The 23,373-nt window shown below is 51.0% G+C and overlaps 2 protein-coding genes across 5 annotated transcripts in view; one reads left to right on the top strand and one right to left on the bottom strand.

The window, feature by feature from the left end:
* Nucleotides 1-2,830, top strand: part of DNAH1 (dynein axonemal heavy chain 1) — a 140,762-nt gene extending 137,932 nt beyond the window's left edge. For all 4 annotated transcript variants that reach the window (XM_050958623.1, XM_050958622.1, XM_050958621.1 and 1 more), the window contains 3 exons: nt 655-861; nt 1,623-1,857; nt 2,709-2,830. In XM_050958623.1, coding sequence (XP_050814580.1) covers nt 655-861; nt 1,623-1,857; nt 2,709-2,830 — 564 coding nt within the window. The remainder of the gene's footprint in view (nt 1-654; nt 862-1,622; nt 1,858-2,708) is intronic.
* Nucleotides 2,831-3,304: 474 nt separating this feature from the next.
* Nucleotides 3,305-23,170, bottom strand: BAP1 (BRCA1 associated protein 1). Its single transcript, XM_050958655.1, has 17 exons — nt 23,047-23,170; nt 20,011-20,040; nt 19,852-19,906; nt 18,440-18,572; nt 17,307-17,426; nt 16,698-16,759; nt 16,450-16,592; nt 14,630-14,708; nt 12,843-12,966; nt 12,195-12,342; nt 11,575-11,759; nt 10,724-10,857; nt 8,452-8,924; nt 8,039-8,199; nt 6,922-7,014; nt 6,146-6,218; nt 3,305-5,189 (listed from the first exon to the last, which is right to left on the bottom strand). The coding sequence occupies exons 1-17, from the start codon at nt 23,081-23,083 to the stop codon at nt 5,056-5,058; spliced, it is 2,184 nt and encodes a 727-aa protein (XP_050814612.1). The 5' UTR covers nt 23,084-23,170; the 3' UTR covers nt 3,305-5,055.
* Between the last annotated feature and the right edge of the window lie 203 nt (nt 23,171-23,373).

Raw genomic sequence — 23,373 nt, 5'->3', positions numbered from 1 at the left:
CTTGACACATGCCCATCCTCAGCACCTTGGCATTACTTATTATACTTGCCTGCAATTGGCTCAGTCCATCGGAGGGCAGGGGTGCTCCCTAAATATCTATGCACAATGGCATTGTTACTCAGATATGCATTTCCCAGCTGGGACAGGTTGTGGGAGTCTTATTTGCATAAAATCACGGTACAGTTATTTCTCAGCCCAACACTATATGAGTCTCTGCACTCTGATCGACTGGTGGGCACTAGCTCAAGGGATTTGCATAATCACTGTGTGGCTGTTTCCTAAGAACTGTATAGTGAATATGCAAATCTGTCTACTCCAAATGGAAATGGAAACCGAAACACTGCACCCCATGAGGAGCAGAAAGCATCAAGATTGGTGAGTGGGGGTTAATGGTGTGCACAGCCTAGACCTGGCACAAAGGCCCACCTCCTAGCTTTTTTGAAGCAATGCCTTCCCTACCCCTACAGGCACTGGTCTGTACAGAAAACAGGCCTTTTTCAGTCTTTGTAAGACACTCCTTCCCCACTAGTCTCTTGTGGGTTGGTTAGCTGCAGAATCCAAGCAGCAAGTGCAGCCTATTACTGATGGATGGGTGACTGAACTAGCAAGAGGATTCAGGACAGCACAAAGCACTCCCTTGTTGGTCTCCTGCAGGCATACCCGTCCCTGAAGCCCTTGGCCTCCTGGGTTAATGACCTGCTGCAGCGGATTGACTTCCTGCAACGATGGATCACTAAGGGGATCCCGCCTGTGTTCTGGATCAGCGGCTTCTTCTTCCCCCAAGCCTTTCTCACAGGGACGCTGCAGAACTTTGCCAGGAAATCAATCATCTCCATCGATACCATTGCGTTTGACTTTCAGGTCAGTGACCTGGGGGAGTTATGTTGAATCGGCACTGGCTGGCTCTCCAGCAGTAGGAACCCAACTCAAGGAGAGTAGAGACTCACATCCCTTTGACACCACTGCCTAACAAACAGGTCAGCCACGGAGCTGTGTGCATCACCTAGCCTGGAGTGCTAGCTGTAGACTGCCCTTTGCAGACCACTCAGGCTACGCTACGTTTAACTGACTTTTGGAAGTTAGGGCTCCAGTAGGGGGGGCAGAACGCTTGTCCGTCCCATCTACCTTTGTTGGAAGAGCCCAGGGACAAATCCCAAACATGCTCCTCCAAAAAGCCTCAGCATGTGGGCCCAAAAGCCTGACTTAGGTGTCTTAGCCACCACCTGCTCAGAGCAAGCAGTGCCCCACTGTGGCATTTCTATGTACCTGCACCCACATTTTTCACACCACTCCCCTGTAGGGCCTGGTTTCAGAGCTGCCAACTACCCACAGCTTCCATTGACTGCAGTGAGAGTTGTGCATGCTCAGTGTTCCTGAAAATCTCAAGCTGGAGATTGAAAGTCAGGTTTCCCCCAGGGCTGTTTATGGCTACCATATTCAGAGCCTTTTATGCGTGGAACACAGCCCCTCCTGGGAAGCAGCACAGCTGTTAGGAGCAGGAAGTTTACACTAGTTCCTGGTGCTCGCGGGGTGGAGGGTGTGCGCACTGTTAGGAGTTGATCACTGTCCGGCTGTTTAGTGGTGGGCCTCTTGTGACATTCTGCTCTTCCTCGGGCCGGTAGGTGATGAGAGAGTCAGTGAGTGAGCTGGCCGAGCGTCCTGCCCAGGGCTGTTATATTCATGGCCTGTTTCTGGAAGGGGCTCGCTGGGATCCCGTCTCCTTTCAGCTAGCAGAGTCACGCCCCAAGGAACTTTACACAGAGATGGCAGTGATCTGGCTTGTCCCTGTTCCCAACCGCAAACCTCCAACCAGGGGCTTCTACCTGTGTCCAATCTACAAGACACTCACTCGAGCAGGTAAGGCAGCGCTCCCAAGGCAGAGGCTGTAAGGGAACTGCACTAGCACCTAGTGAGATAAAGTAGCAGCTGACAGTTAGGAGTAGGCTCCTTCTCCGTCACTGCAGGGCTAGTGCTCATGCTCAAAGACCCTGGCAAGATGACACTATGTTACAGCTCTCATGTGAACAACAGACCTGGTTCCTGCTGGCCCCATTGACATGAATGACAGAGCGACCCAATTTCTTAGATGTGTAAGAACAGCCTTGGTTGGGCTGCTTTATTATACGTCTCCAGAATATGCAGGCAGAACCAATTAGCATGATGCTGCCAGAACAAGCAGGAGTATTTTCTTATCAAACAGAACCTTATCCATTAACCACAGACCATCCCAGCCTTCAAGATGCATTTCTTTGCCCATGTCGTCTCTCGTAAATATACCTGGTGCTCTGTGTTTTTATATTTAATACATTTTAAAAAACCTTTCAAGGCAAGATACGTCACTGCCTACACTTCAGCCCTCAGGAGAGGAGAAGAGAACCAGTATGTGCTAGATGTATCATCAGGTTGCTTAATGCACTCCTGGAGGACGCTTAACCAGCACAGTGCTGAGTGCTGTATAAAAACCGACACAGGACAGCATGTTCCCAGCTCAGCTGCAGAAACATTACTAAGTGACTGGCTCGAGCCCCACTGTAGGCAGACTAGTACAGGACCAGGATGTTCCTGCAGTAACTTTGATGCTAGAGCAGCTCCCACTTGTCCATGAGTCACAGCAGGGGGGTGACAGGGATGAGATTTTTTTTTCATGTATAGAAACTTACCAGCCCTGGGTTCGTGTTCTAATACAGCTTTACCTGTTTCCATTACAGGGACATTGTCAACAACAGGTCATTCTACCAATTATGTGATTGCAGTGGAAATCCCCAGCAGTAAACTCCAGAGGCACTGGATCAAACGGGGTGTAGCCCTGATCTGCACACTAGACTTCTAGGAAGCCATAGCAGCAAAGGGTCTGCGCACCAAGGTACCATCATAATGTGTATTTGTATGCACTGCTTGGTTGGTGCAGTCAGCTAGAGCTAGGAGAGGCCTGCAATTAAACCCTGCTCTGGCTGCCCCTGCCTCTCAGAGCTCTTTAGTTGTCATAAATAAAGCAGCTGTTGATTTTACCAGAAGCATACTTGTTTCTTCTAATCAGGTGCCCCCTTCCCCTCCCACCAGGTGTTTAAACTAGGCAGCAGCTGAAATCAAGGGCCAGGAAATGCAGAGACTCACATGGTTCCCACAGCAGGGGCTGGTAACTGACTAGAGCAGCTTAGGCCAGGTGCCATTATTGTGTGTCTGCTGATACTCTACCTGCTGCACTGACTGCTTTATCCTTCTATCCAAATGCTCCCCTGCAGTGTGCTAGGTACCCAGCCTGCACCCCCCAGCCTCTATTACCCATCCCTTTCCAAAACAGCTGTGTGCTATAGGACAGCTTTATTCTTTCCAACCAGGCTGCTATTTACAGCAGATGGTGTTAGACGCAGCCAGAGACCAGCAATGATTTCATTTGACAGTCAAGCTCTGTACAAAGCAGGATATTTGTGAATCCAGTTCTTCCCTGAGGCAGATCTGCTTTCACCTGCACCAGCACCCTTCCCTTAAAACGCCATTAACAGTTTTGGCTGGCCTGGCAGTTAGCAGCACTCAACCCCGTGTTTCCTTCAAGAGACAAGCCTGAAGGCTGCTACTGGAGAGGAGAAAGCCCCTTCCGGCAGTGCTCACAGGGTCAGTGTGGGGATAGGACTGCTTACCTGTCAGGCTGTGACAGTATAAAAAGGTAACCCAGGCAGCATGAGCCAGAGTCCAGCCTTGGGCCCAGGGGAGAGCAGCTGTGGACACTAGCTCCTGTGAGGTGGAAGCACCAGCCTCAGCTGCAGTGCACTGGGTTCTGTTTGATTTACCTACATGATGGAAATAGGCAGAGTAGCAATTCTTCCCTCCGGTGACTGGGGCAGAGCTAGCTCTCCACCCCAGCCTCCTTTTTAAAACTGTTTGCAGGGATCAGCCATTCAAAGGCCCGACGTCCCTGCCTGGGAAGAAACACTGTGGAAGTGGGGGATGGGTTTGTTGAGTTTCACTAAGGTTTCCTGCCCAGCTGCTTCATGGTTTGTTTTGAGTTAGGCACTGAAGTCAGTGGAAGGCCATTAAACAAATGCTGCCTCTGCAGCCCTTTCCCCTATGATGACGCATGGTGCAGCAAGGGCCTAATCTCAGCCTGGAATGACACCATCTCAGGAACTAGAGCGTCCTCCAGCAGCTGCCCTGCCACAAAGTCACTTAGTCTGAGTGCTGCACCAACTAACTAGCACCAGCAGCACAAGCATGCGACTGCAGTGATCTGCACTGCATCTGGAACCCATGCCCAAACGAGGGTGGGTGGGCCAAGCCAACCCAGCAAGAGAAGGGACAGTGGGTAAGCATGGGAAATCCTACCACCTCCACCAGGTGATGGTCCACAAAACAGCGACACACAGTGCTAACCCCCCCAGAGGCATGCTCAGAGGTGAGCAGCCCACCATGACTAACACAAGGACAGCAGCAGCCCAGAGGCATGTCACTGCAGCCCAGAGATGGCCCAGAACAGGCCACCAGGGAGCCAGCTGTGCTCAGGGGACAACACTGGCACCATTGGTCAGAACCACAAAATAAACATTTGTGAAATTGAAAATTGGTATCAATGTCCCAGAGCAGTGTGGAGCTGAAGGCCTGGATGCTGGAAACCAGGAGCCACAGCCAGATGGGGCCAGCACAGACACCCATTAGCATCATCATACTGACTCCAGCTGCCTTTCCCTCAGCAGATTGCTGATTTCCATCAGTCCTGGGCTAGAATACCATGGACTATGCAGAGCAACCTGGCACACATTTGTCTAGTAGATCCAAGCGTCCCTGTAGCACTGACACTAGAACATGCCCTTCACTGCTGCAGGGAGTGCCCGTTCCCAGACTTCACAGGGTGCCCAGGCTGTGGCTGATAAAATCCAAATTCCATTTGAAACAGCTCTGAGGACATGAGCAGAAAGGACCCAGTCCCGGGGTTCTTGTTGGGTCCATCTCCCCTTGGCACAGGGCGACTGGTCCATCCGAGTGCTTGTAGATACAAGCACCAGCTAGCATGAGCAATGTGGGTGCACAGTTCTGCTCCCCCTCTTGACCATAAGGATGCCACTACTGGCGCTTGGCTTTATATGGACGGGAGCGTTTCCGGCGATCCGGCTTCCTCTGCTTGTGGAGACGCCCAATGCTGACTCCTTGGCGTCTGCGGACAGAGATGTTCTGCTCCACAAGGCTGGCCAGCATTCCTGCAAGAGAGAACAGACAAACCAGAGAACAAGTCTCTCACCCACCTTCCAGGGTGGAACGTAGACACCTGATGCCACATTGTTCCTAGTGAGTTCATCTAACCTCCTACCTAACCACCCCAGCCCAGTTTTAGGATTCCCATACCAGCAGCTTAACCGTAACCCTTTTCCTAAGCTGGAGACCCTGGCTTCCCAGTTCATTTTAGGACAGAAAATCCTCAGATCCCAGAGCAGAAGGCTCATGCTTTCCACAGAGTTGTAGGAATGTCAGCCCCCATGCTTGCTCCCCTGCTCAGGGCCTCTCTACCGGCAAGAGACCATGAGTTAGTCTTGAGTAGTGCGTCTCGAGTGGACCTTTCAACATGGCAGCAGTAAGAACATAAACATAAGAACGGCCGTACCGGGTCAGACCAAAGGTCCATCTAGCCCAGTATCTGTCTACCGACAGTGACCAATGCCAGGTGCCCCAGAGGGAGTGAACCTAACAGGCAATGATCAAGTGATCTCTCTCCTGCCATCCATCTCCATCCTCTGACAAACAGAGGCTAGGGATACCATTCTTTACCCTTCCTGGCTAATAACCATTTATGGACTTCACCGCCATGAATTTATCCAGTTCTCTTTTATAGTCCTAGGCTTCACAACCTCCTCAGGTAAGGAGTTCCACAAGCTGACTGTGCGCTGTGTGAAGAAAAACTTCCTTTTATTTGTTTTAAACCTGCTGCCTATTAATTTCATTTGGTGACCCCTAGTTCTTGTATTATGGGAATAAGTAGTGTGCTAGGATCCCCCGCTGAAGCAGCTGATGAACTCCAGTGAAGTGCAACAACAGGGCAACCCCTCAGCAACTCCCCATCTTCAGACAGGCAAGTGGGCATGCTGCTTCCAAGGGGTTATGAACCCAAGCAGTTCCAAGCCTCCCCACAGCTGCATTTCAAGGAAGCAGCCAACCTCACCTTCCTGAGCCAGCATGGAGATAAACGTGCAGATGAATTCATCATAGTTGTGGGTTCTTCTCTGGTCATCAATCTGCAAAGAGGTGGAGGAAGAGAAAACTCAAGGTGAACAGCTACATCCCGGGGCAGTCAGAAACCGAAGCCCAGAACCTGATCCCATCCCTAGAGACAGGAGCCTGGGGTCAGCTCTTGGCTGGTTTGGGTTCTAAGCTAAGTCCACAATGGATCTGAAAGCAACACCCCAAACCCAGCTCCTGGCTGCTCCCTGTATGGATGGGCTCAGACAGGAGGGATCAGGGAAAAACACGGTTAAGGTGGCCAGAGCCAAGGGCAAGGGGTATCTAAAGTGGATTGTCAGGCAAGGAAAGATTTGCCCCAGTTCTAGTTTGCAGACCTACACGGTAAGCCATGTGCCCACAGGGAAGTGCAGTAGAGATCAGAACTAACTGAGTGGGGAGAGTGGAGGAATTCTGCTATGCAGCCAGGCAAGCCCAGCACTTCTCCTGCAGGTTTCTGCCTCGGTTCAGCTGCGCTGCTCACTCTGCACATTTGTAATGCTGCTTAGGCAGTCTGTTTGTCCTGACCAGGCTTTGTCATCTCAGGACAGGAAGCCTTCCTAGATGGAAGGAGAGGGCTGGCAGAGACCATTCCTTCCTCTCCCCAGGCCTTACCTAAAGAAGTCTCTCCCTGTATACCCAGTGCGAAGGGCATGTCCCCTGGGGCTATAGCCTGGTTTAGCCTCCTAAGGGACCCAAATAAGCAATCAGCCAGTGCACCTTGAATTTTTTCCTCTTCTCCACCTCCTCCTTCAGGCAGGCCTCATAGTTCACAATCTCGGCTTCCACGCATTTCAGCAGCGCCAGCAGCTCCTGGAAGAGCCGAGCAGAGAGAACATGACCCACACTGCCCCTGCTGCAGCTCAGTGCCAGGGAGAAGGTGCAGGGAAGACACGCCCCATAACGCCTGCTGCCACCACAGCCCAGCAGCCTTCCTAGATCAGTACAACCAGTGCACCGGCCAAGCAACTCCAAGTCACGTTGCCCCACGCAGTGGGAAATGCAAGTTTGGGGGCTGTTGGCACAGCAAGGCATGCCGACATCAAGCCCTGTGTTACAGAGGGAAAGGGCTCCTCTCACAAGCCACAGGGCTTTGCTGGACAGCAGCATTAGAAGCAGTTCTAAGGAACCGGTGCAGTTCCATTTAACTGCAATAGAGTGGGATTGCCAAGAGCCCAGGGTGTTGGTGTGGTGGATCTCGCCTGGAAAATCCCAGCATGATGAGCAAGAGCACAGCACAGATGTCAGGATGGCTCAAGGCACCGGCACCAGCACACACAGCTTTTCTCCTCTAGGAGGGGCAATAAGCAGCCAGTTGGGGCACTGTATAAAATGCACTGGTGGACTCGGCCCAGTTCCTGGCGGACACGTGTCCCTGTGACAAAGCGAGTGGCAAAGTCCGGCCTGCCCTCCCATTCCCAGAGACAGACAGCAACTCCTCAGGAGGGCAGGGTGGGGTAGCTGTGCTGGTGCAGCTAGCTCGCGAGATAAACGGGCTCAGTGGCCATGGCTCGCAGGCCAGAACCTTTTACTAGTACCAAATTCCCTACAATTTAAGGGAATAAAGGTGGCAAGGCTGGTGGACTGAGAGATTGGGGTTAAAGCACGGGCAGGCTATAGGCAAGAGCTTCCACAGAGACCAAACTGCAAGGAGCAGGCTGTAAAGAAACCTGACTCCTGGCACCCAATGGTTAATCCAATGACTGCACTTGCTACCTGCCTACAGAAACCAGCTCCTGAGGCCTCTGGCAGAGAGGCTGTGCCCCCAGTCGCTAACGCAGGACCCTGGCTCTGGGGATCTGCTGCCTCGCTCAGGGAAGAACGACAGGACACTCACTTTGGGAGAATACTTCTCCCCGCAAGGGTGATCGCTGGACCTGCAGAGAGCAACCTTCTCTTTGCTGTCACTTGGCTCGCTTGCCTCCTTCTCGTCCATTCTGACAGCAGACTGAGCCTCTTCTCTTTGCTTGCTGGAGAGTGGGGAGCTTTTCCCATCATCTGGGCACACCAGGAAAGAAAGCGTTAGGTACCATGGCCATGTGCTAACACCGGCTCCCTGCGCCAATGGACATGCTGCCCCCCACCTCAACATCCAGATAGAAGCAACATTACATCCCTTCCCTGGTCATCTCAGGGCCCAGCATCCTGCCCTCTCACCCATGGCAGAACCGAGGTCTTTCCCTTCAGCCTACTGCCATGGGAGAGCCCCCATCTCCCACCCAGAATGACTGGTCCTTCCCCACCACCTACCTGTGATGGCAAGAGGGCAGAACACCCCTTCCTCGGTGAGGCACAGCAGGCCGGTGCTGATGATAGGCCCCAGGTCCCTCACGGCCCGGTTGTACCGCATGCAGTCCACACGCAGCAGGCTGTCCTCCTCCCCGAAGAGCACCTTGGAGATGTGGGAGGTGACAGGGCTGGAGGGCCGGGTAGGGTTAGCCGAGCGGATAGGGGAGCGCAGAGGGGAGTTGAAGGCGCTGCCGATCTCCGAGGCAGTGTCCGTGCTCTCGTTGCTGGGCGTGGGGGAGGGCTGTGAATGGGCAACCACGGCTACGGTGGTGCCCCCGCTCCCAGTCTTGATGGAGAGAGGGATGGAAAGGTCCTTCTGGGACTCCTTGAGCTTCTCCGCCAAAACGTTGATGGTGTTGGGCTGGAGGATGGAGAGCTGGCTGTCTGCTGCCCCAGCCACAAGCTCCTGCTTCCCCTGCCCCTTCCTCTTATACCTGCCCAAGGACACAGAACAGGAGATCAAGCACAGATAGCAAGGAGAACCGACAGCAACTACAGGGAGGGAAGCTGCAGGCAGCACTAGGTACAGCACCCCAACAGCTGGGGAAGGCCGACATATTACAACCCCTAGCACTCACAGGCAATTAGCTTGGACACAGAATACAGAAGCAATGCTTGAAGCACCTCTAGTTCAGATCACTCCGAGCCTGGCCCAATGGAACATGGCAAACTGGGGAAAATGGAGGAAACATCACAGCTCACGTGACTGGAAAGGTCAGTCAGTGCTCTGTCCCGCACAGCCAAGGGCTTCCCAAAGGCACAGACTGATCAGCTCAGCCTTCATGCTCTAGCACCTCCGACATGGGAACAGGAGTGTTAGCAGCTCAGGGTAGGGACTTACTCAGCACCCAGCGCTCTAGAAATAACGACAGCGGCAGTATGGACTCACACACAGAAGGCCTGGTCTACACAAGGAAATTAGGTTGGTCTAACTATGTGAAAAATCCACACCCTGGGCGACACAGTTAAATCAACTGACCCCCAGCGTAGCTAGCATTAGGTTGACGAGAGAACCCCTCCTGTCAATGTAGGTAGTGTCTACACTGATGCACTATTTTAAGCGTAGACAAGGCCAGTCTGTTTTTTCACTTTCCCTCTCTGGGGAGGCATCACTGACCCGCAATGCAATGGGCCAATCACAATGTCATTCCATTTCATTTACAGCGTCACCGGTTTGGAACTCACCATAAGCCATTTCCACCATGCAAATAACACTTCACACTTCTCTGCTCCCTTCCCTCTGAGATCTCAAAGCCCTCCACAAACTCATGGATTTAGCCTCCCAACACCTTTCAAAGCCACCATCCGGATTGCATGGATGGGGCCAAACACAAAGATTTCAAAGCCTTTCACTAATTCCGAGTCCTCATCTTCTCATCTCAGTTCTCAGAGGGGCTGGACACCTGCACTTTTCGCTGACATCAATGGGAGCCGTGGGGGCTCCCAGGCCTGATAGACAGGCTCCGGAGTCCTGATTCACAATGGGAGCATTTCACACCCACTGGGCATTGGGGTAAGTGACTGTTCAAGATGAAGGGAAATGGGGAACCAGGGCTTATGTGCCTCAAGTTGGGCACCCAAAATTAATTGAGCCTTGAAAATTTGTATGTAAACCATTTGCCTCAGGCCACAATGATATGTCCCCTGCCTATCACAGTCTTGTGTTGGAACCACAAGCTCATCCTTCCCCTACACATTCCTAAAACTGATCATCCTTCAAGCATAGCACTAGCCTCCTTTACCACCACCAAGATCCAAGTAAGAGCGCTAGTCCCCACCCCGCCATGCTCTTCTGGTCCTCTTTTGCTTTCCCTCTCCTGCCATAGTCCCCCATGAGCGCAGCACACTGGAGTATCTGGTATGAGCTCCAGTGAGGCACACTTGGAGATAAGCCCCAGCAAGGTGTGACTTAAGCACAGTCTAGATGAAGAGATCAGCTGACCACGGCTGGATGAATATCCAGCAGGGCCTCTTTTGCCAGCCAGTCTGTGCTCAGGACACACACACACCCCGCCCCGCAAGCACCCCATCTGCTAGGGCTGTCTTCGCACCCAGCCAACACAGGAGATGTCGGTTGGCTGGAGCGACTGGTCACCTACCTGGGGTCACTTCCCTAGGGCATCCTCTGCCTCACTCATCTACACTAGGGAACAAAAAGGCCTGGGGGGAGGAGGGGAAAGAAGTGCAAGGCCTTACGCTCCCAGCAGCCTGAGATCTCAGCTCCATCCATTACCTGATGGCAGGGGCAGTGTTACAAACTTCCTCCTCCTCCTCCTCGTCATAGTCATCCTCATCATCGGAGTAGTGCTGGTGCTGGCGGACCGGAACCCGGCTACGGCCCACTCCCGCTGCAAGGTCCTCCTCTTCCTGCAAAACACACCCACTCGCTGCCTGAAAGGCCCATCCTGGGCAGGGGACCACATGCAGTCAGCCCTCCTTGGAAATGGGGCAAAGACACTTCAACGCAGGCCTGAGGCTGGCCGCATCCCTAACCGCAGCCCAGGGGTAGCCCCTTTCTCGGGGAAGGGATTCAGAGATTCAATTGTGGGCACGCGCACACACACTGACCAGATTCACCCTGGGGCACTTCTAGGTCCAGCCAAACATGATCTCAACATAAAACTGAACCCATCAAAGCTCAGGACCAAAAATGCCAGGGCTCAGAGCTTTGGCCTCTATTTCCCCACAGAAACAAAGCGAAACAAACGTGCCTAGAGCATGGTTTATCTGGTCATGTAAATCCAGAACAGGCTAAAAACCCAGCAATGCATCCCCAAAGGGGACAGCATAAAAGATACCTTTTAACAGATCAGTAGAAACAGATCAGTCCGACTCCATTTGTGTCTTGTTCTCTCTGGCGTATACAACCTGACTTTGCCTGTATTCATTCGTAAGGAACTGTGGAAGTGCTACAGACCTCCAGACAGACCTGGGGCTCTATGGGACCTCACCCTGCACTCTGGTGGAGTCAGTTGCTGGAGCCAGAGAGGTAGAAAGTTTCCTAAGACTTCATTCATGAGGCTTAAGAGAGACAGCCTAGAACACTGCAGCCCCCAATGGGAAGAAAGGCCAGGCCTCACATACCTGCATGGGTGACTTGGCGTAGTTGTGGTTATCCAAGAAGGCTGGGAGTCTCTGCACAATGGGATTGGGGTTTGCGGGAGCACCGTTGATGCAGCTCCCAGATGGCTTTGCTACCAGTTTGGATTTGTTGGGCAGGCTCTGTGCGGCGGGAGGGTGGCCCTGGCCAGTGGAGTCCTCAGTGCTCTCTGTAACACACACACCCTACATCAAAGAGAAGCTTTTCCCGATGGACTTGAGCTCCTTTGATTCTAGATGCTCTACTTAACCTCCTTCCTGACACACAACAGCAGTTGAGCTTTCATGCTCCTCCCCAGCCCAATACACTGCCAAGAGCAATAATAAGCATGGCAGAAGTTCTGCCTTTCTCAAATTCCATAGCAGCAGCCCTACCAGCGGCAGGGTACAGGCCAGCAAATGGGGGGTACAGCCCAGAGTAACTCCATGCCCCGTGGCCCTGGGACAGCATGCACAGCTGTATTTGGGAGCAGAACAATCAAGGCCAAGCCAGCACTGCTCCACTCTATTCCACGGAGGGACCCAGTACTCCAGTGTCAAGTTATCAAGCCACAGCTGAGTGCCTTTGCGCCAGGACTATCATCCCGGCAGAGCGAGTCCCATACCTGGGTGTGAGCTCTCCGGGGCCAGCTGTGCTCTGCTCGTCTCCAGTGCCAGACACGCCTTGCTGCTGGCCGGCCTGGACTCCTCAGCCAGCTGAGACTCCTGGGACTTTTGGGTTTGAATCAGCTCCGGCTGAGTTACCCGGATAAGCTTGAAAGCAAAAGACAATCTGCACCTGACTGTTGAACCAGATACTTCTCAGAACCAGTCTCGCAAGACACAGGGCTAAGGGAGGGAAGCAGAAGAACTCACACTGCTGAGCCACTTCCCAGTACCCACATGCAGCCAGGAAAGGAAGGAGAATCAGCTGGTCGCTTGCCCTGCTGGAACTCCACCAGGTTAGACGTGATCGACCACTGGGCTAAATGGTCAATAGAGCAAAGCCCAGCAAATGCACGGCATGTGAAAGTCTATGCAGGGAGAGCAGCCACATGAGACTACACTGAGCAAAGCTACAGGACGGAGGCATAGAGCATGGTACCAACCACAGGCAAAGGGCGCCTGAAGGTGCTACTCCCACATGTCCTAGGAGCCACGCTGCCCACAGGCTGGAGTGAGAGAAAGCAGGGCCGGGCAGTGCTTGGAAAGCCAGAAATTACAGGCTGATGGTAAACCCAGCTCATTCGTTCAGCTAGCTCACCCATTCCTACCTGCTGCAGGGCCTCCAGTACAGTCTGCCTGTTCATCTTCAGGATGTGCAGCTTAGATTCGTATTTCATCCTCCGGTCGGGCACCACCGCCATGAGGTTGAAACGGATGTCATGGTACGGCTCCCTGAGGCAAACCACACCCAGCACGTTAGCTCTGGCTCAGCCAGAGGAAGGAGCTGCCCCAACAAACCGCTGATGGGTGTCTGGATGCCACCAGAATGTAACAGCAGGTCCCAGGCAGCAATGCAGGTTAAACCAATATACTCATGGCCCACGCAGCATTCCTTGAAGCAATAAAGCAGCTTCACAGCACCCAGAGAAACGGGGCACAAGGAACCCAAGTGGCCGAGCAGGGCTCCAAGTGTGTGGCTAGCTGGGTAGGAGATTCCTTAGCCAATTGGCAGGGCTGTATGTTGTCAGTGAGTATTTGGGAACAAATTGATCATTTCAAGTCAGATAAGTCACAGGTTGCCTCATCTGTGCTTCACAACATGGCCCCTGCAGGTACGTCCTCACTTCACTGCAGCGGTGGGAACCTGAGGCTGTTACTTTCAGAGTGCCGGCTGCGGGGCAATCAAAACTCACCTACCAAAACCCTACCAAACTTTGACCACCACAGTTTGGGTCATAGAAGTCATGATTAGGAGGGAGTAAGGTTCATTGCCTGCCCCTGCTATGGATTTCTAGTATGATCTTTAGCCAAGTCACTTCACCTCTCCACACTACTTTGGTTCCTCTCCTGAAAGCGGGGACCCCCTTCCCTCCACCCCGAGGCACTAGGAGGTGTCAGACACTACCCTGGGTGGGATCACATAAGGCCCGAGGTAGGTAGTTACAAAGCCATAACAATTTGTCCAAGCAGCAGCACATTGGGAAGAATGGAAAGCACTCCTGCTGCATGGTGGCACAGCGCACCCACAGGCTGCTGCAGAACTTGTGAAGTTGAGGTTACTTGGTCCCACCTCCTGAGCCACACAGCAGCCAGGGCACTCCTTCATTAGCCCAGAGGCCTCTCCTAAGGCAGATCGTAATGGAGGGAAGGCCAGCCTCTATTCATTCTTGCCACAGACACTTCTGGGAGAACAGAAGTTTCTTGTTCCCAAGATGGACGTCAGAACATTCACTTCAGGGGTCCCTCATACACAAGGAAGTGCTCTGACACCATATCACAGACAATCATTGTCTGTCCTACAGCAGTCAGGGACGATGAGCCCGCCAGGACATTTCCACAAGTGGAAACCCAGAGCTGCTAAACCACGTTCTGAGTAATTGAGAGCATAAGTTATACAGATGTTTGGGCCCTCATGCTGCAGCTCTGAGATCACAGCTGGGCCCCTCTACAGACTTCCTAAGAGGCCCAATTCAATAACAACAGGGTCAAGCAAAAGGCACCTAACTGGTCTCCAATGCTGCTATGATTAAGGATCTGTGCAAGTGAAGATCCACCATTACCATCCCTTCTCCTGCATTCTGACTGGCTGCATAGCTATTCAGAGAAACATCATATTGCAATGAAAGAACATTTCCCTGCCTCTTCAGACTAGTCAGATTGCAGAAGAGACAAAGCAAGTTAATAGGACTCATGGCCTACATACGTGTGAAGCATCTCAAGCTCCTATAGCACGGAGTAACCTCTCCCCTCCACGTGGGGCCCAGTAATCCAGGTCTGAAAAGTTTGCTATTTGCTAAAATGCACCCATGAGCTGTCACGCTGTAACACAAACACCGAGGTGTGTTGAAGGAAAGTCTACCCGCACCCCACCCCCCAAGCTCATCTGGGCATTTACCCTGCTGTGGCCAGGCCAATTCGCTCCATGATCACTCTCCTGGCTTTGTCTGTCCATTCTTCATCCTCAGCCCAAGGCCCTGGGAAAACATGAGAAAGCAAATTAGTACAGCAGGCCAAGATCCCCAACTCAGACTGGGCCAGCACAGCAGCTAGGCTGCTTGGGTCCAGCAATCCACATAGATGAGCAACATCTTCGGAATAGTCCCTTCCATCAGCAAGTCACGCCAGGGATAGGGACCAACTTCTGCCTCTAAGACGATATCTTGGGCTCACTTTACCCAGCCTATGCAACAGGGCTCAATTCTTGTGTGTACTGCGTACGACTATATATAGCACATCATCTCCTGCTCTGCCCTCCCACAACAGTTGGGGCTGGGATTTGTGCTGGTGAACCAGAGATGCACTTAGAGTATGCTTGCCATTCACAGGATAGATTTCACACCGGTCGTTCTGCCAGGAGATTCCCTCCCTTGTAACCTTGCTGCAGCTGAAGAGTGCAGAGGTAGTTACGATTTCCTGGATGGGAACAAGTCTGGAGTCAAAAAGCCCAAAGCTTGACCCATCGAAAGGAAACAGCTCTAGATCCTCACAACATAAGAGCAGCCATACTAGGTCAGATCAAAGGTCTATCTAGCCCAGTATCCTGTCTTCCGACAGTGGCCAATGCCAGGTGCCCCAGAGAGAGTGACTAGAACAAGTAATCATCAAGTCATCCAGCCCCTGTCGCCCATTCCCACCTTCTGGCAAACAGAGACTAGAGACACCATTCCTGCCCATCCTGGCTAATACCCTTTGATGGACCTATCCTCCATAAATTTATCTAGTTCTTTTATCAGCCCTGATATAGTCTTGGCCTTCACAACATCTTCACAACTGTGTGCTGTGTGAGGAAATACTTCCTTGTGTTTGTTTTAAACCTGCTGCCTATTAATTTCATTTGGTGACCCCTAGTTCTTGTATTACAAGAAGGAGTAATTTACTTATTTACTTTCTCCACACCAGTCATGATTTTATAGACCTCTATCATATCCCCTCCTTAGTCATCTCTTTTTCCAAGCTGAAAAGTCCCAGTCTTATTAATCTCTCCTCGCATGAGAGCTGTTCCATACCCCTAATCATTTTTGTTTCCCTTTTCTGAACTTTTTTCCAATATTTTTTGGAGAAGGGGCGACCACATCTGCATGCAGTATTCAAGGTGTGGATACACATGGATTTATATACATGCAATATGATATTTTTTGTCTTATCTATTCCTTTCTTAATGATTCCCAACCTTCAGCTCGTTTTTTTTGACTGTTGCTGCACATTGGGTGGATGTTTTCAGAAAACTATCTATGACTCCAAGATCTCGAGTGGTAACAGCTCATTTAGACCCCATCATTTTATATATATATAGTTGGGATTATGTTTTCCAATGTGCATTACTTTGCATTTATCAACATTGAATTTCATCTGCCGTTTTGTTGCCCAGTCACCCAGTTTTGTGGAATTCCTTTGTAACTTTTCACAGTCTGCTTTAGACTTAATTATCTTGAGTAGTTTTGTAGCATCAGCAAATTTTGCTACTTTACTGTTTACCCCTTTTTCCAGCTCATCAAGGAATATGTTGAATAGGACTGGGCCCAGTGCCAGATGGAGATGTCCATCAGGAAGGTCAATTCAATGAGCCTAATGAGATGTCAGGTGTGATGCAAGTGTCACTGTATGTGCTCCAGCAACACCAAGGAAACATACACAGCAAGTGTCATGTCCTGGGGCCACACACAGGCGAGGTCTTTTCTAGACATCCCTGTGGCGGTGGGTGCTGGGGCTCCTTACCATGGTCGATGGGATAGACCTTCAGCCCATCCAGCTCGAAGAGCCGCCCCTTGATGGGAACATAACTGACAAAGTGAAAAGCCTCCATGGTCCGCACAGCGCTGATTCCATTCTGCTTTTCTGGCAGGTGCCGAGGCTCTGGCCTGCAAAGGCAACACATCCGAGAGGTCAATGCAGCAGCAGCAGCAGCAGCAGCAGCAACCGCCCTTCCCCCAGGAAGCTGAGCTGCTGGGGACACCCACACTCACCTGGCATGGCTGTTATGGGCCTTGGCCAGCTCTGGAGCATTCCCAATGGCATAGCCTTTACTCTGCAAAAAGCAAAGGAAGATTATAAAAACCCCTGAGGTGGAGGGATGCGATAGCTGGAATCTCTCAACTAAGCACTTCTAGTCCATGTCTCTGGAAACGCCTCCCTCATCTGTGGGCACCTCATTAACAGATTTACACAGGGCTGTACAAGAGTGGATCATGACCTGGAGACACAAACCCAAGGTAAAGACATAGTACCAGTTCCAGAGGAGGCGGCCCAGGGCATTACTGTGAGGAAGGAAGGAGGAAGTGCTTGAAGAGGTGGGTGCTTGGCTAAAGAGGGTATGGAGAATATTCCAGACCTAGGGGACAGCACAGAGCTAGGCAAGAGCAAAGAAGATAGACTAAGGGTGAAGTAAGGAGAAAGGATTAGGATGAACGCAAGAGCAAGGGGGGAGGAATGAGACCAGAAGCTTGGGTGAGGGCATGACTACCTAAGGAGCCATCCCTTTACAAAAACCTCTCAGGAAAGGAGTAGGGTCCCCACAGCAAGACGCATCCCTCAGATGCTCCCCCAAAGCCCCACTGCCGCAGGCCACCCCATACCTCTGGGCTGAACCCCTTGGTGAAATCCTTCATGCGACTCAGCGTCGGCCCCAGGTCCACATTGCTGCAGTTCAGGAGGACACTCAACAAGGCATGGGTGGCACAGGAATTGGGAATCAGCTAATGGGCAAATAGACCAAGTTAAACAACAGAAAAGGGATGATACTTCAGCATCACCACCAGGGAGTTACCTAGCACCATGCAGTAACTGGTGCTGAAAAATAGCACAACAGCTGCCTGGAGCACTAAATTGACCAACACGACCCCTGTTCCGGTCAGTGTCCCCAGGTCAATCACACCATACCCCTGTGAGCAGCTGTTCAAGGAAAACTGGACCTCTGTTGTAACAGCTGACTTGGATTCCCTCAACCCCTCCAGCCTGCTGCAAGGTCCCGGAGCGGACGAGGGAAGAAGCTAGACATACAGCCATTTAATAATGTCTACAGAAAACATGGCACCATGGGAGAATGCAGTCCCAGAATATTTGGGGGCTGGAGTTGCACTCATGTAAGCTGCCTTCTCCCAAAATGCTGTGATACCCCCTGATTCACCTCCAGTAGGGGACTATACCAAACGCATCAGTCGGTGCTCTGCAAGACCACAATGCTGGCTAACCTCCTGATCCCTTTCTCCAGAGCAGGCTGCAAGCCTTGTGCACTCAGCACAGCACTCTGGGCTCCAGAGAAATGCTAGATCCCAAGCAAGTCCTCTAGCCTTTCCTACCAGCCATGTGTTAAGGAGTGATCCAGGGAAAGTGTTAGTTTCACATATCCCCACTGTCCAGGACTCCCAAATCTCCCAAACTCTGTTGTTTGGTCCCCAGTTCCAAATGCCCCTCAGATAGCTGCTGCCTTCATTATATCCCAAAATATACCTGGGTGACTAATATAAAAGCCAAACCCAAGCTGGGACAAGGACTCCTGCTCAGCGATAGGCTAAATGTACAATTCCCACAAAAACATGCGTTCTACCAATCGGGGTAACTACTGTATACCTATTGACCATCACTTCCAAGTCTTCCACATTTTGGCTAGCTACAGATTATACCAATGCATGAAAGAGTCCTCACTTCCCACTCCCCCGCAGCGGCGTCCTGAGAGACACGCCTCGCCCTCCACTCCCAGCCAACCTACCTGATGAGCAAAGAACATATTATTGACGATGTCATCGTCAATCACCGATGTCTCATCCACCAGGGTGGAGACCTTCCGGCGGGACCGGCGCTCTTCGATCCATTTGAAGAGGAAGATGAACCCGTACACTGGGCTGGCAGGGAAAGAAATGCAATGGGGGGTGGAGTTAGCAGCTGAGCCAGTTTAGAAGTGTCTCCATCAACATGAACTGTGCCGCTCCAGTCAGTCAAGCACCAGAGGCGTTTTCAGTTTAAACCACAATTTGTGAGAAGAAACAAGGAGAGGCATTAAAGCCAACCCCCAGCCTACTGGAAAGTACCACAGCTGTCCTTGTTCCCCACACTCCAGCTGATTATTCTAGTCTGATATCGAACCAGGCATCTCAGAGAGCACCCAAGTCTGTAATCTTTGTGATTTAATGGAACCCCACAGTACAGTAATAAGGAGACCCTATGGAGTGGAGCAGTTACACACTCTCCGGGGAATCAGAGAATCATAGAAGATTAGGGTTGGAAGAGACCTCAGGAGGTCATCCAGTCCAATTCCCTGCTCAAAACAGGAGAGAGATGCCTCTCCATGTCCCGCAGTGTAGCCAGGTCATCATCAGATGACCCAGTATTTCATACCGTACTACACTAGGTTTGCAGTGTAATGTTTTTGAGCAGGGTGAGACATTAGCTTCGTGGGAGCGCCCTGATGGCTCACTCTTAGATGCATGACTTTATTTCTAACCATCAGCCACTGTTTGCAGGCTTGAAATTGCCTCTGCCAGTGGTGAAGACAAAGAACACTAAACCCCTGAAATCCATCCTGTTAGCCTGCGGGATCTTTCTCTACACATACTGTTATTCTGGTACCCACTTGGAGTCCCCATCCCACAGCACTGCCACGGGTTAACTCAATCCTCCTTCCACCTCCTCCTCTTGACCAAGCAGGAAGATTGATCACACATCCTACCTCCCAAGTCTGACCAAACACTTTTCAGAACTTCCCTGTGAAGTGTCTATGAAACAAACGACTGTAGAAATCTGATACAGTGACAAGCAGGCCCTTCAGAACTGCTCAAGCGGAGCTCCCAAACTCTCAGGGCATGTCTACAGGTGGACTATGGGGATATGATTCCTAAAACACACTAACATCTGCGCATTCATTGGTTCATGTAGACCATGCTGGTGTGAACTAAAAGCTCTCTAGTACGTGTTAACTTCATACTGAACAGCACTGGATTAATGTGAAAAAGGGAACTTTTAGTGCGCAGTAGGGTCTACAAAACCAATTAATGCCAACATATTAGTGCCTTTAGAAATCACACCCCCGTAGTCCGTGTTACTACTCTGCATATACGTGCCCTGAGAAGTTTTTGCTTGATGAAATCTACTTCAGCAAGTCGTGCTGCTGAGTGAGTAACTTACCCCTGGCATTTGCTTTGTAGATCATAGATCTCCTCAACCTGCACCCCTTTAACTCCTACAAAAAAAGACAGCAGGAATCAGCGTGACAAGACCAGCAGAAGGGAGCCAGAGCCCATGTCACAGATGAAACCTATCTTGCAGAAAGGCTCGCATACTCACCAAAATCCTCTACTAGCAGGGTGAAGAGACCTGAAGAGGAACAAAAGAGAGAGATTACTTCTGGCTGCCAAGTTCATGCTGCTACATGGAAGGCAGACAGAGAATCTTCTGCCCCTTACCTCTGACTAGTGCTGTAAGGCTACCATGGCAAATTTTGAAGGCAACTATAAGTTTGGAACTGTGATTAAAAATAATGCACCATAACAAGCCTTGTTTTCAGTACAGATTTTCTCCTGACCTGGACACCGCCCCATAGTTCTTACTTGAGTGGATTCCTGGCTCATGCTGCCTGAATAGAGATTTTTAAAATATTTGGGGTTTAACATTTTTAGGGGACCTTCTTTCCCACCTGATCTTCCTGCTCAGCCCTGGTGGTGGAGAGGATACCTACATGTCAAGGTATTGACGAAAATGATTGATGAAACGAAAATGATTAGGGGGCTGGAGCACATGACTTATGAGGAGAGGCTGAGGGAACTGAGGTTATTTAGTCTGTAGAAGAGAAGAGTGAGGGGGGATTTCATAGCTGCTTTCAACTACCTGAAGGAGAGTTCCAAAGACGATGGAGCTCAGTTGTTCTCAGTGGTGGCAGATGACAGCACAAGAAGAAATGGTCTCAAGCTGCAATGGGGGAGGTCTACGTTGGATATTAGGAAACACTAATAGAAAGCACTGGAATGGGTTACCTAGGGAGGTGGTGGAATCTCCATCCTTAGAGGTTTTTAAGACCCAGCTTGACAAAGCCTTGGCTGGGATGATTTAGTTGGTGTTGGTCCTACTCTGAGCAGGAGATTGGACTAGATGACCTCCTGAGGTCTCTTCCAACCCTAATATTCTGTGATTGACCCACTACTGCCACCAAACTATCTAGGAAGTTATATGAGTCCATCATAGTAGGAGCATCCCAAGCATTTAAAAAGAGAAATCATCTCTCTTTCTTCCCATCAGTAGGAGAAAGAGCTTAATTTGTTTATAGGATATCTTATTTATTTATGCTTGTATGAAAGTAGAAGAATAATTTATTATGGGAAATCTAGATCAAAGAAATTAGTTTGCCATTTAGACCTGAGAGCTGTGAGACATGTCTTCATTGCTTCTCTCTTGTGGGAGTGAGTACCATAGGCTAGGTCCAGCTGGTAGAAAACTTGTTTCCCACATGTACAAGATGAGAAACACTATCCTGGAATGCAATGACACCAAGACTGTGGAGTATGGTAAACATCAGAGAGACCATTCCTGGACTACTATGTTCTGTTCTGGTGTCCGTACTTAAAAAGAATGTTGAAAAACTGGAAAAAGAGTTCAGAGAAGAACAATTCAAGGACCAAAAAGTAATAGAATTGAAGTACATACATAAATGCAATGTCCTAGACTAATAAAAGGATTCTCTCCTTGAAACCACAGAGATAAAAGTTATGGTATATCAATTACAACAACGCTCATCAGAGCGCACAATATAAAAGATGCACTCTACACCATAGCCTCAGGTTTATTTGCAGGGCAATATTTGCATGTCTCTGTCCAACAACAGGACAGAACAGGACCGAAGACTTAGAGGGTTTTGGTCTATATATGAACAGCACTCAGGGCTGCAGACAGAGCTATAAGAGCAAAACTGAGCTAAGAATCCCCCCGTTTCTGTAACTCAGCCCTGAGGAATGCAAGCCCTGGAGTGCACGAGGGGCCTTTCTCCTCATAGACTAAGTGTATGTCTACACTACAGCTGGGCAGGGTAATTCCCAGCTCAGCTACACATACACACACGGGCTACCCAGTCGATTACATACCTAAAACCTTGAACGGATCGTACTTAGGCAGCTAGCCCAAGCCGCCACCAGTGTTGCCACAGCAACACAACAGTTTTTAGCACACTAGCTTGATCCAAATTACACCTCCCAGCTGCAGTGTAGACGGACACATAGAATTTACGGCCACAGAAGACCACCAAATCATCCAGTCTGACCACCTTTTGAGGGTGCCACAACACTGAGTATCTTACATCTCTCAGGCTGTTCTTCAAGAACATGTAGTACAATGTTAGGGCTCAATGTAGGCAGATGAGGCTAGTTTTGACTTCACAAGTTTTTGCTTCTGATTTATCTGCAACCTCTAAAATCACTTTCATTTCACTTCATGCATTCAGCAGTTACTTCAGCATCCATCGAAGAGAACTGGCCTACCATCCTGGCTGATCCAGGGGCAGGGGCTTTTTAGATTAGAAGTCCTGAGGGAAGCTACCAGTACAGGGCATGTAACTCAAAGCAAATGGCCTGAAGACCCCAAGTTCCCTCTCCATCCTCTCAAGAAACCAAGAATCCACGGTGGGGAGGAAGAACAGTGTTGAGTCACAGCAAAGTAATCATGCAGCTGATGCAATCCATGATGATGATGAATTGAAAAGATACCCTAACTTAGACCATGTCTGCACTGCCACTTATGTCAGGCATAACTTTTGTCGCTCAGGGGTGTGAATAATTCACCCCGAGTGACATAAGTTACACTGACCTAAGTGCTGGTGTGGATACATATAATGGCCCAGGATGGGTATAATTTTATCACAACACAGAAGAGCAGGGAAACCCCCTGGTGTTCACAGCCTGACAGCTCACTCATACACCTACCGTCCTGAGCCATCTAAAGATGTCTGGATCCACTCTGGGTTAAAATGACAATTTCAGTACACTCCTGGTGCTCTGAATACAGGTCCCACGCTACCCTCCATCTCGGAGAGCCCAGCCCTCAGCCTTGGCTAGGGGCTGTTTTCTGGACACCCCAGAGAGTGTGCACGTAGGGGTCTATCAGCGATGCCCAGGGACATCACCAGCCTGAAAACTGAGGCTGGGAGGCCAGAGTCACGGGATGAACCAGAGAGGGGCCGAGGCAATCGGGGCTTCAGCCCTTTTCTTCAGCTGTCTCACTGGCTCCTCTCCCGCTTCGGGGAAAGTTGCTCATCGCACCCACCGACCCAGCCCCTCCCCTGGTCGAGCCCCACAACCCCCATAGGCCCTGCCCTGCCCTGCCCTCCGCCCGCCTCACCGGGGTCGCTCTCCAGCTCCAGCCAGCCCTTATTCATCGTCCCCCGGGCCGGGCCTCAGCCAGCGCCATGTCCGGCCCCTCCCCCCTCCGCTGCCCGGACGTTCGGGCCCCACAACCCCATCCGCCTCCGGCCACGCCCCCAGCCCCATACGTCATCGCGGAGCGACCCACGGCGCAGGCGTCCGGCGAGAGGAATGGGTGAGAGATAATTCCCGGCCGTGGCAGTCAGGCCGATGACAGCGTGAAATAAATCTCGGGGGGTGCAGGGGTTTCACCAGGCCCCCATTCCCGGGCGCATGGCGCCGGCGGCGGGTACCCACCGGGAGG

Source organism: Gopherus flavomarginatus, chromosome 6, assembly GCF_025201925.1.
Source record: "Gopherus flavomarginatus isolate rGopFla2 chromosome 6, rGopFla2.mat.asm, whole genome shotgun sequence".
In the NCBI taxonomy this organism is placed as follows: Eukaryota; Metazoa; Chordata; order Testudines; family Testudinidae; genus Gopherus; species Gopherus flavomarginatus.
The sequence above is the reverse complement of the archived record's forward strand: the minus strand, read 5'-3'. Positions and strand labels throughout refer to the sequence as shown.